The sequence below is a fragment of the Cibotium barometz genome, chromosome 57, assembly GCF_041138505.1.
Source record: "Cibotium barometz isolate CiBa-2024 chromosome 57, ASM4113850v1, whole genome shotgun sequence".
NCBI lineage: Eukaryota > Viridiplantae > Streptophyta > Polypodiopsida > Cyatheales > Cibotiaceae > Cibotium > Cibotium barometz.
The window spans coordinates 21,973,317-21,985,854 of NC_141102.1; the positions used below are offsets into that span (position 1 = coordinate 21,973,317).

The 12,538-nt window shown below is 44.1% G+C and overlaps 1 protein-coding gene across 2 annotated transcripts; it reads left to right on the forward strand.

Moving 5' to 3' along the window:
• Window positions 1–224: 224 nt before the first annotated feature.
• On the forward strand, window positions 225–2,870 carry LOC147606552 (uncharacterized). Of its 2 annotated transcripts, none has more exons than XR_015264984.1 (2): window positions 225–482; window positions 733–934. XR_015264984.1 is itself a non-coding variant. In XM_086792093.1 (2 exons), the coding sequence occupies exons 1-2, from the start codon at window positions 414–416 to the stop codon at window positions 2,403–2,405; spliced, it is 1,527 nt and encodes a 508-aa protein (XP_086648219.1). In that variant the 5' UTR covers window positions 258–413; the 3' UTR covers window positions 2,406–2,870. The 2 variants fall into 2 exon arrangements, 1 of the variants encoding a protein (XP_086648219.1); XM_086792093.1 differs by lacking the exon at window positions 733–934 and adding an exon at window positions 948–2,870 and having other exon boundaries at window positions 258–482.
• The last annotated feature ends 9,668 nt before the right edge of the window (window positions 2,871–12,538 follow it).

A 12,538-nucleotide genomic window follows, 5' to 3' on the forward strand; every position in this document is an offset into this window, starting at 1 on the left:
CTAAGGTTTGCCACTATTTGGGCTTGTGAACACGCCCTCTTGTGAACCTCCCGTTATGAGAATCCACTATGAAGATGTGTGTGTTGCATGGGCTCCACATGAAAAATATGCTGAGGGGGGTCTAATTGGAGTGGGCGATTTGACATCACGTGAAGTGGGTATGGGGCCAAAAAAAAAGGGCAGGTCTTGAATTTCTTCTCAATTTATGCTTTGAGTCTTTGAGATACGCTCTTCTGCTCTTTCCTCATCTCTCTCTCTCTCTCTCTCTCTCTCTCTCACACACACACACACACACACACCCACAGCAATTCATCACAACAGAGCCAGCTATGTAGATTCTTTTCCCTTTTTTTGTTTGCTTTCCAAGATTCATGCCAGACAAGATAGGATACTGAAGAGCTTGTTTGGGCTACATGGGTAGCACAAGAACGTCCACAGCAGAGAACGCCTCCATTGGAGCTTATGGTCTCCCTTACGAGCTGGTACTCTCTCTCTCTCTCTCTCTCTCTCTCTCTCTCTCACACACACACACACACACACACGGTTGGTCAAGTGAATTATCATTATTTCTTGCTTATTGTCGTTTTTCTATTCTGAGGAGTGGGGTTTCGTGGGCGGTGTGTGTGTGTGTGTGTGTGTGTGTGTGGGGGGGGGGGGGGGGGGGGGGGGGGGGGGGGGGGGCAATCTTGTATGCTTGATTATTGTGTATAGGGTTTCTTCGTATCTTGGAAGCAAGCGCTCGCATTAGTTCAGTCTGCAAAGCTACATCTCTGCACCTATGGATTAAACAAAATAAAGCAATGGGAGAATTCTTCCGAGTCTTTTCGAAGTAGAATCTTTTCTTTTCCCCAATATTTTCAAATGGTGGAAATTTTTGTGGGCTTTGGTAAATATGTTCTCCACATTCCTTTACTATTCTGGGGTTTTTATGTGCATTCTCTTTGCAGGATGTCAGAGCACAGAAAGGGACCATACTAGATGAGTTAGGAAGCTCCTCAGGTAGCAATGATGGCAATACTGGAGATCTTGGCCTTGCTGTAACAAGCGCAATATTGGAAACCAATAGCCCAAACCCCCAGAATGTCATCTCAAGAGCAAATGCTCATGGTCATGCTACACATGGTAAGGTGCCCAAGAAGCCTGACAAGCCCCTTCCATGTCCTCGTTGTCATAGCTTGGACACCAAGTTCTGCTACTACAATAACTACAATGTGAATCAGCCTCGCCATTTTTGCAAGAACTGTCAAAGGTATTGGACTGCAGGGGGGACGCTAAGGAACGTTGCAGTTGGTGCTGGTCGCCGCAAACGCAAGCGTACACCTCCCGAGCCAAAATCAACTGTGCTAGACACGGCAGTAGTGCAGTGTGATTCAGGTGATTCTGCACATATGAAGGTTTTGAGTTCCAAAATGGACCTTGGAAGCACAAATAGTGAATTGGCACGTAGGAGTTTTAAACCCCATTTGCTTCCCTTGGAAGTATGCTCTGTTGCAGCCTTGGACAGCCCATCATCAAGTGGTCAAGAGAGCTCATTCTACAAGTATGTGACTTCTACCCCGAATGCCGCAACACCTCTCTGTAATCAGCAGCACAATGTTGGAGAACATACTCATCTTTCTGTCCATGTGGAACAGACAGCCACTAGCAACTCCAACTTGCATATGGATGATTGTGGCGGGCAGCACCATGCATCATCAACATCTTGTGAGGGGGTGCCCTCCAATGAATCAGTGTGCACCTTGTCTATCACCACACAAGCTGTTGAGCAGGAAGCGCATGCTGCAGACATAAAACCTCACGCAATGGATTGTAAAGTGAGTAAAGGTGGACAGAGTGCTGAGTGGGACAAGACAGCCTCTTCAATCAGTCACAGTGAACCTCGGCGGTATGCCCTCAACATGCCTTGCAACACACTTACCAGTGTTGGTGCATCAGCCAGATCCAGTTTTTCTCAATGTGATCCTAGTACACTAGCTTTAGTCTCACCAAATACTTATAATAGGACTCTAGAAAGCCCTGTGACAGGTGTCGCCTGGCCTATGGTCCATGTGGCAACATGGGGTCCACCAGCAGATCAACCCCTTTCATGGGGAGTGCAATGGGGTTTGGCTGCCACTGCTGCTGATGCCACAAAAGCAGCATTGACACAGAGTGAACCTGATGCTACCACTGAAAGGCGCCTTTGGGTTCCAAAAACATTAAGGATAAAAGACCCTGATGAAGCTGCATGCAGCTCCATATGGTCAACTCTAGGGCTGAGAGATAGACACGGATCATTACTTTCAGAGGGTGCTAAGGAGGCTTTTCACTGTCCCACCAAGGAGGCTGTTGTTCCAACAGCTCAATCGCAGCATGTGAATCCAGCAGCATTGATGCAGTCCATGGCATTTCAAGAGAGCAGTTAGTTTTTCTTAATGCTGTAGAAAAACTGGATGCAGTTGAGGTAGAGTGGAAATGGGGTGGAATTATTGAAATGCATGGGCATGGCATGCAATGCTTCTGCTGCAAAGTTTTTTGAAGTCTCTGAGTACATAGAACACTTCATTTGAATTTCAAGAGGCAAGTTTTGTTGAAGGTTTTACTCCCTAAAGCATGCCTGTCTTGATGTAGCGTGTCTTGTTGGACTGTAAAGCAAGGAGGCAAGTGTGTTGTCATCATGGTTGCATTGACTAGATGCTAGGCTTGCAGGTAACTAGCATCAGAAGCAGCTTTGTTTTGTTGTGTTTTATTACTTGCAAGGCTATTGAGTGTTGATTAGTGTAGCTTTGGAAAAGCATCCAAGAGGATACATAGATGTTCTTGTTATTTAAATATTTTCCGTGAGCGCCAAAAGAGTAACTTAAAAGTATGAATAACATGACCAATTAAATTCATTTCAGTCTAATGGCCTAAATTACCATGAGTATCTAGTCCATACTATGCATAATGTAGTTGATAGTTATATAGTCTTGTGGGTTGACTACCATGAGTATATAACATGCACGTTCCTAAAAGGTGAATCGGTGCATGTTCTTGGATTCATCTAGGTATATAATGGCCTAAATTACTTCCAAGCACCATGCAAAGGACATTTGGAAATTGCAGATAGCAACGATAATCATTGTGCCATAGCTGCCACCTATCAACGTTTGCAAATCCTTGATGTTAGGAGGTAGAACCCATTTTCCATTAACATGGAAATAAATTCTCCATGCATTCCATGCCGCAGGCAGTAGCCTCTCTCTCTCTCTCTCTCTCTCTCATTTGTGGTTTGAGGAAACATTAGTTTTTGCTTACAATTTCTCTTATCCTGTCGCTTGGTGGGCTTTTTAGTGTAGGATGTTTTAGACTGTGTGATTAGTTGGTAGCATTCGTGTAAAAACGGAGTGTTTTGCCAATGAGGTGATAGCGCAAGTGGTAGAGATGTTTGTCTAGGATTAGGAGGTCTTGGGTTCAAAACCCCACATGTTGCTTCCTTGGCGGCATCGTCTAGGGCCCTATAGGGAGATAAAAAGCTGAGTACTTTCTAATGTCATGTAGTCGTAACATGAGCGATACATTGTGGCCGAGATGGCACTTGTTGCCAGTGGCAACAAGTAATTGGGTGATTGGCTACACCTCACATCTCTATTAGCCAAGGAGCGGATCGAACTCTAGACCTTTGTGTAGTCATAACAAGATCGATACGTTGTTGGCCGAGATGGCACTTGCTGCCAGTGGCAACAAGTAACTGGGTGATTGGATAATGTCAAATCATATTCTGTTATTGCCAAAAAGGGGAAAAAAATCACTATAATTGTCTTTATCATCGAGTAAATGGATAAGCACAAAACCCCTCTTGTCGGTCAGAAAAAAAAGATTATTGTATTCATACCCTTTTTTAAACTTAATTATTAGTGTGTGAATTTTAATGCAAGCAAAAAAAACCAATGAAAAGCTCTTGTTGATGGCAAGTGGAGTGCTACAAACATGTCTCCCTACTTTGACTTGCCTCCTTACCAAAGAAAGTTTAGTAGGCCTGCCTCCTATACAAAGCAAAGCCCTTCTAGGCAAGTTGATAGTGTTTGTGGTCTCGAGCTCGGGGCGGAGCCTGGGAAAGGACTCTTTTCAGCTGCATTTCCTCTCGCTTGGAACCCTCTCTTGTACCTCTCTTCTAGCAATTGATTTATGGCAGCACCTCTACTGTACCAAACCTGTTTTGTATGAGATCTCTCACTCTGCACAGTTTTGCAAAGCTTTGGAACTCAGCAAATCCTTGGTTGAGGTAGGCAGTATATCAATCTCTAGAATTTATCACATTGTTCTCCATGTTCCTTGTTCACACATGCACTCACTTTGCCCATGGGCTGTTGGTCCAAATCTATCAACCTTAATCATCCTTAGCTCTCAAATAGCTAGTTGGTGGCTTTGTAGGTGGTAGAATAGATGTGGGACGCTCCCTCTTTTGTAAGAGGAGCCGGCCATTTTAGTCACCAGGAGTATATCCATGGAAGTTGACCCTAGTCATGCTCACATGGAGCTTCACGACATGACCTCGACGTAGCTACCCTATGTCATGCGGAAGGATTTCTTGGAGCATGATGGATTCACTCATGTAAGAGTTGATGATTTTAATGAGTGATTAGAGTTGGTGACTCTTAAGTCAGTAAGAAGAGTTGGTCACTCTGACTACTATAGTTATGCATTCATGCAAGGATTGGTGACCCTAGTGTCTACATAAACTCATTAAAGAGTTGGTGGCTTTGCTCAATGAGTATGTGAACTCATGGAAGGGTTGGTGATCCTTGGGCTCATGCAAGGGCAATGGCTCTAGTGAGTACAACATTTGGATCTAGCACGGACGGTGCCCATGGTCGCAACAGTTTTGGTGTATAAGATGGCAAGTCGCGCACAAGCATTTGCTTGTGAAAATGCACTTGCACTTGTTTTGTTTGCCTGGACATTGCATGGTATTTTGCCTGTGAATGTCCACGGGCACTAGGGACGCCTGGACACCCTGTGGACGTGTGTGCACACCTTTTTGGGACTAAGGCAGTGAATTTTATGTGTTTTGCAGGTGGTAAGTGTGCACACTCAACCTTATTTTATTATTATTTCTTTGTTTACTAAAGTCTATGGTTGTAGGCTCATATTCATTAAAGTTTGGGCAGACGAACTTATAATTTATAAGTGTTCACATCAAGCTGGACTATTGTAATGAACCGGGACCAATTATTAGGCTTGGGCACCTGAGCATGGACCAAAAACCCACAAATTACTAAAAGTGACCTTGGGGGGTATTTTTGACACCCACGAGTTGCTTTTCTAGGGTTTTGGGGTGTTGAGCAAGCTAGGGCAGCCACAAGAGCTATTCGACTTTTTCTATAGAGGGCATATGGGCTGTGGAAACAGCAGGAAGGAGAGTGGTGAGGCTGGTCGACTCTATGTGCAAGAGCTCCAGGTCTAGTCGACTCATGGAACAAGGGAAATAGCTACTGAAAAACAGGTTGCAGGGCTAGACGACAATGCTCTCTCTTCTATTATTGGTCAAGTTTCCCACAAACCACAGAGAGCCAATCAAGATGCATACTTGCTCCCTAGGACTGGTTGACTTTCTCTACTGCTTCTGTTTTGGCTGGCTGTGCTGAATTGCATCAAATTTCAGGAATACTTCATGGGTTTCCTTGAGATGGAACAGATACAGGTTGTGCCAGGCTTCGACCCAGCTTCATGGGATGCAAAACGATTGGCCTAAGTGTTGTTTTGGGCCTACATTAGGAAGTGAATGGGTCTTCTTGGGCCCTTTAATTTGCCCAAGCCTAATCAAGGTGATTAAGGAATAGCCAAATGGGGGGTTGCCATGTGGACTGAAATGTTGGGTTTGTAAGAGAGGTGTAAGAGTGGTCAAAGGGTGCACTTTTTTCCCCAAAAAGGGGGGGAGGCAATTTTACAATTTTCGGACGTCCATAACTTCTACATACAAGCTCCGATTTGAGCGGAGATTATAAATCCATGATCTACGCATCAAGAGCTTTCCATAGATATGTTACATGGTATGGTTTTGTCCGCTAGATTTTAAATTCTATTTTCCCTCCAAAATTCAAATTCGAATAAAGTAGCCGTTTTGAAACTTCTAATTAGAAAACGTTTCTTCTTAAGAGAAAAGGTTTGACTCCTTAAACTGCCAAATAAAAGGACCCAAGAAGCCTTCCATTGAGGTCCTAATGTTTGGAGCTGCTGAAATTGCACAATCGTGTGGACAATCGTGTGTTAATCTCATTTTAAATTAACAAAGATGCTCCTTCGATTGAGGACATTAATAAGTGTTATGTAAAGGCCCTATAAAAGTTATACATTTTGAGATATTGGTCACCCAAGGCCTTAGTTAGGAAGTTTTGGGTGCCCAAGTGTGAATAAGGGCCAGATGTATAAAAGGTAATTTCTCATAATAAAAGAACAAAATCCCCCTTTGTGCTATGAGAGCTCTTTCTTTGTCTTGTGAGTGAAAGAGAGAGAGTGAGAGTGTACTCTAGTGCATGTTCCTCTTCTATGCATGTGTGTGTGGAAGAGTGAGAGGTAGATTGCCTTGCATTGTGGTGAGAGTGACTCTGTGATGACAGCATAGAGGTGGAGATTGGAGGAGTGGAGCTTCCAAAAGTGAGCTTGGGGAGTCTCAAAGGGACGTGAGCTCGAAGCATTGGTAAATACCCAACGATAGTTGTTGTCTATTGCTTCTTTCGATTATGAATGGGTAGAGTTCTCTCTTGGGAGGTGCGATAGACCATAACATTTTTGGCACTGCTGTGCCGGGGAAACACCATTTTTTTTTCCATCTTCTTAGAGCTCCAGCTCCCATTATGCAAGATTCACTATTGCCTTTACATTTAGAAGGTGTATTGAAGAAATTGTGTAGATAATGTTTGAGTGGTAGAGAAGGAATTACAGTAGTTCTCGAAAATCGTGTGTTGGAAGCGTGGGTGAGTACTTGGTAGTACCTAAAGGAAAGCTACACTTAGTTTTACATTCAATTTTTCTATTTTCCGTCACCAATTCCTACAGCGTGAGCTAGCAGTTGGTGATACGGAGTGTATTGTTTTTTTTGAAAATCATGAAAACTACAAAAAAGGAGCCATTGGTTGTGTTTATGTCTTGCATTGCATTCCTAATGCTTGGCACAACCTTTTTGGATCAATTAGATAAGGAAATCACCTTCTAACCATCATTTTGTCGACGCAACTGTAAACACGTGAAAGTGCAGGAAACCATTCATGACGTGAAACATAACCTGCTACTTCATGGTGTGAAACACTTTCCGCAATCAACGTTAAGAATCTCGGGATTACCTTACTAAACTTAGGGTGCCTTATCTTGACACAACTGACACAACGAAACAAAAAAATCTTATCTCGTGATGAAATAGCAGCAAAGCACTTCACGACGTGAACAACATGCTGTTTCATAGTGTGAAGCATAGTCTACTTCATGACGTAAACTGCAATCGCTACTTCACGGCATAAACCATAACCTGCTGCTACTTCACAGGGTAAGACTTCACGATTTAACCCTTCACATACTAACTCTTCACACGCTAGCAGCTCACGAAATAACCTTTCACAAACTACTAGTTCACGAATTAAGGGTTGTTAAACCAGAGATAAGAGAGTACCCTAATTGTTGCTGCCTGCTACTTCACGACATGAACAATACATTGTTTGCTGTTTCACGAAAATTTGCTATTTCGACCAGAAAAGACAGTTTGGCAGAAAACCAGTTGAAACTTTTGGAGTAGTGATTTCGTCTGTTGAAACACATTCTCATGCACTTGAGGTCCGAGAAACTCATTGGAGATGACCTTACCCTCGAGACGACAGTGCATCAAATCACCGAGGTTCTTCTACGAAAAAAGTGTTAGCTCAGGCTGCTCAGTGAGCACTCCATTGAGTGTTTTAGCTTGGAGGAATCTAACCACCATAGAAACTAGTGAGGAAGAAGGGCTAAGATTCTCTGGCCTTGGAGAGGAAGAAAAACCCTCTTCTCTCCTATGAGATCCAGCGGAATCTTTGATATGGCTAGGGGATGTTTTGGTCTCTAGCACGGCACAGACGAGATGAAGCGCAATTTGCATGCACGGACCTGACAACAAGCGCAGGACACGATCTAAGACCGGATTTACCACAACCCAACCTTCTAGCCTCGGGAATGCTAACACAATGAGGATTAGTGGGATGACCCCGAGGGTTAGAAGGGATAAGGAAAGCGCTGCTAGGATAGGTTAAGTCTTCTTCCCCACATTGGAGGAAATGGAAACGGACTTGAAGAGGGTTGAGGCAGAGCGACAATTGCAGCTATTGAGCTTAAGAAAACAAGAGCTCGATACGCGAAGAACAAGGCGGAACAAAGGAAAATGGAGGATTTGAATCCGTTTCGACCAAAAGAACCAAAAACGTCTAGAAATGCCGCTTGTAGCATGTGGATGGGAATAGCATAAGGAGTGATACCAACTCTAGAACCCATTAATGAGGAACCAAGGGCTGAGGAAAACTTTGAAACACAAGAAGAGGAGGACAATCTACCTAGGGCACCTACAGGAGGTGAGGATCACCTCTATACAAGAGAGGATATACAAGAAATGATCAATGATCACACGTTCTTGGTTGTAGAGCATGGAACTCCTAATCCAACAAAGGCGGGCTGAGGCTGCTAACAACAATGAGCTAGGTAATGAGGAATTACTTGGACCCAGCCATAGACCCGAATTGAATAGAAGAACATATCCAGGAAGAGGACGTGGTCTAGGTAGGGAGGGGGATAGCTCCACGGAGGCCAATTGTAGATCCCAACGCAGACTTAAACGCAGTCAAAAGGGCGGATATGCTGAATATTGCCACACGGAAACGGGCCGAGGTATGGTTAGGGAGCTAGGCAGCACTGTCCTAGAATCCAGACCATCCCAGATGAAGCCACATATTATTTCAAAGCTTGTGCAAAAATTCTCGGGAGATGGGGACTCGATCCAACATGTAGAGGTCTTTGAGCCTACCTGTGAAACATGTAACCATGATACATGCGTATTCCCTGACCCTAGAAGGGAAAGTTCACCAATGGTATTGAACACTAAAACCTGAGGATAAAGTCAATTTCACTCGACTTAAAAATGTGTTCGTACCGAGCTTTACTTGAAATGGTGACAAATGGAGTCCTGTGGTGGCTCAACTCGACAATATCAAGCAAAAGGAAAATGAGTCCGTGCGGGATTATGTTTCTTGGCTCAAGCACTTGAATTCAAGATGAAAGTTGAGGGAAAGACTAACTGATGGATCAGTTATTGCCTTGCTTCTGGAGAGGAATCCGAGATCATATGATGTATGATTATCTAGTATTAGCCCGACTCGCTAGTCTAGATATGTTGTAAGTTAGCAATTGAATATGAGGACAATATGTTTGAGTTGCCGCAGCCAAAAGATGCCAAGGCAGCTTCAGTAGTGGCAACATTGCGAGTCTCTAGTCATCAGGACACAAGAACCAAGAGCAAGGAAGTTAGCAATATGACAATGGAAGAACTCAGTAATGCCATCTTGGAGGAGAAATTAAAGGTCAGGGATGGGAGAGAAGCATCAGGGAATGCCCATCTCTACCCCATGAGAGAATTGATTTGGTGCTCAATTTGCAAACAAAATCACATGAGCATCGAATGTCCTCACTTAAGACCAAGACAATTACTCTATTGTGCTCACTACCAGACATTGGGGAACCATGACACTGCCATGTGCAGGGATCCGGTGTTGATATATCGAGCTCATCTAGTGAGGCGGTGGACACTGATGACCCGCCTGGGGGATAGGCCCCACACTTACACCATTGGCATGGTTGGTGAGATCATGGGTGATATGTGGCCAGTGGGATGACAGGCTATGTGAGCCATTCTAGAGACTGGCATAGTTATAGCGTCAGCTCATTTAGTTGGGTTCACACTATAGAGAACCCTAGTATGTATTTGGTTGAGTACCTTTTCATATTGTGTGTACTCTTATCTTTGTATATGGTGTGTTGAGTGTTGTGTGAAGAAGAAGAAGATTTTCAGCCTCTCACCTTGTGTGTTCTCTTTTAGAGTTTTGTGAGTGTGAGTGTGTGTGTGTGTGCTTGCAAGAGCTCAAGCTCTCTTCTCCCTTGCATCTTTTCATGGTATCAGAGCCTGGTTCATGCTAAGGGCTGAATTGCAAGCAAGAGAAGCACAGGAAGCGGTACGAGGGTAAGAGCTTCATCTACTCTTCCCTATTTGTGTTGGCGACTACACCCTTGTCGGGAGCTCTACGGGAGGCACCGGCATACGATCTCTGATTGAGGAGCTTTCTTCGCAGGAGTAAAGCTATAGGGCAACTATACTGTCCTATTGGACTACACTTTTCGAGCCGAAAACGCGTTTCGGGCGCGTTAGGACCTCCGTTTTTCGAAAAGCAGGCGATTTCGAGCACTGCGGGTAAGTCATCATCGATTCTATGCAGAACTCTTTTTTAAGAACTGCATGAAGACAGATTGATTGTGCAGACATTGTGTGTGCTGCAAGGAGGTCAAACAGTTGCCATTGGGTGTATATATGCACATTGAGGTCACTGGTTGTGACATTTGAGTGTAGTACAGTATCGCTCTGCAGAAAATACAGCAGTTTGTGCAAGACAAACCAAAGTGCTGTTTCTGGTAAATTTGTGTGTCTGGCAAGATGTCAAATGATGGCATAAACTAGAATGTTGCTGAGAAGCTTGACAAGAACAACTTCCATGCTTGGAGGTTCAGGTTGACAAATTTCCTGATGGGAAAGGGTTACTGGGACTACATAGAAGGTGAGCATGAAGAGGCACCGGAGATACCGGAGATCAATCGGACTGCTGCAGATGTGAAAGAGTTCAAGGATTGGAACCAAGGAGCCAGAAAAGTTATGTGTTGGCTCTCTATCAGTATAGAGGACACCATGATTGGGCACATACAGGATGCCAAGTCCCCCAAGGAGGTGTGGGACACCTTGGTAAAACTCTATGAAACGAATACCAAGGCACGAAAGATACAGTTGAAGAATGAACTTCATACTATGGAGAAAAAGAGTATGTCTGTGAATGACTATGCATTGAAGATCAAGGGTATTGTGGAATCCCTTGCATCTGTTGGTGTTTCAGTAGATGGTGATGATAAGGTGGAAGTCTGTCTACGTGGTCTCGGGTCACAATACAAGGCGTTCAAGGCGTCTACAGACTCGGGAAAGCATTTCCAATTTCACAGATTTGGTGTCTATGTTGATTATAGAAGAGAAGAGCTTGGGTGAAGACCAACAGTCTTCACAAAACAAAAACAGTTCAGAGCAACAGGCCTTCTACACAAGTTCAGGAAGAGGACGAGGTAGAGGAGGCCGTGGACGCGGCCAAGGAGGTGGCCGAACAGGTAATCAGAATTATGGCCACAGCAGGGGGAGTCAAAGAGGTCGTGGAAATTGGCAAAGGCAGTATAATGATACACGTGGATGCTTTTATTGTGGTAAGCCTGGACATGTGCAGGCAGATTGTTATAAGAAGCAGGCTGACATGCAAAATGGGAAATTGCAGCAAAACAACTATGCATCCTCGAGCAGAAACAATGAGGATAATGAAAGGTTGTTTGTTATGCAGCATGTCGTTAATGCCATGTCTGAAAATGTTGAAGCAGCACATAAAGATGATGTATGGTACGTTGATTCAGGTGCTTCGAACCAAATGACAAGTCATGGGGAGTGGTTGGAGATGAAAAACCTTGAAAGACCAGGTTTTGTGGAAACAAGGGATGACACTGCTCATCCAATTGCCCATGTTGGAGATGTGCCATTGTCTATGCAGGATGGCAAAGTGAAGTACCTTGCAGATGTACTTCATGTTCCGAACATAACAAAGAATCTGGTTTCAGTTGGCCAGATGATTGAGCAGGATTTGCAGGTTCGATTTAACCTTGATGGTTGTTATGTTGAAGACTTTAAAGACAAGTGCAGGTTGGTTGCAAAAGGCAACAAAGTGGGTAGAGATGTGCAGGTTGGTTGCATATGTGCATGCCAGATGAGATGAGAACTAAGTTGGATCCAAAAGCTGAAAAATGTGTGTTTTTATTGGGTATTCCCTTGAGCAAAAGGAATACAAGTGTTATAACCCTGCTACAGGTGAGTTGAGGGTAAGCAGGGATATTGTTTTTGATGAGATGAGCAGCTGGTATGCTGCTGAAAAAGAAGTTGTTGGGGCTGATGTGAGTGGAAATGTGGTTGCACAGAATGCAAGTCAGCAATCATAGTCTTTGAGTGGACCAGGAGAGTCCTCATCTAGTGGTTCAGTTGATAGACCATGGAGTGGCAGGCTGCGTCATAATACCGGTCTTGCAAATGTGATTAGTACATCACATAAAGGCAAAGAGAAAGTGGTTGAGCCCCTTAGTATGCCTGACATTTCTGCAGGGCATTCTCATGTTGATGGAGAGTCTAGTGGCTCAGAGATGAGCCTTGATGAGGATCTTGGGATACCAGCTATGAGAACACCTGGTGTAAAGAAGGCTATGGCCATGAATGCAAAGTTGC

Bases quoted from the DNA above. Each gene is read 5' to 3' on its own strand.
- LOC147606552 (XM_086792093.1), top strand. From the start codon at position 414: ATGGGTAGCACAAGAACGTCCACAGCAGAGAACGCCTCCATTGGAGCT. The intron at 483-947 runs GTACTCTCTCTC...TTCTCTTTGCAG, and splicing joins ATGGTCTCCCTTACGAGCTG to GATGTCAGAGCACAGAAAGG.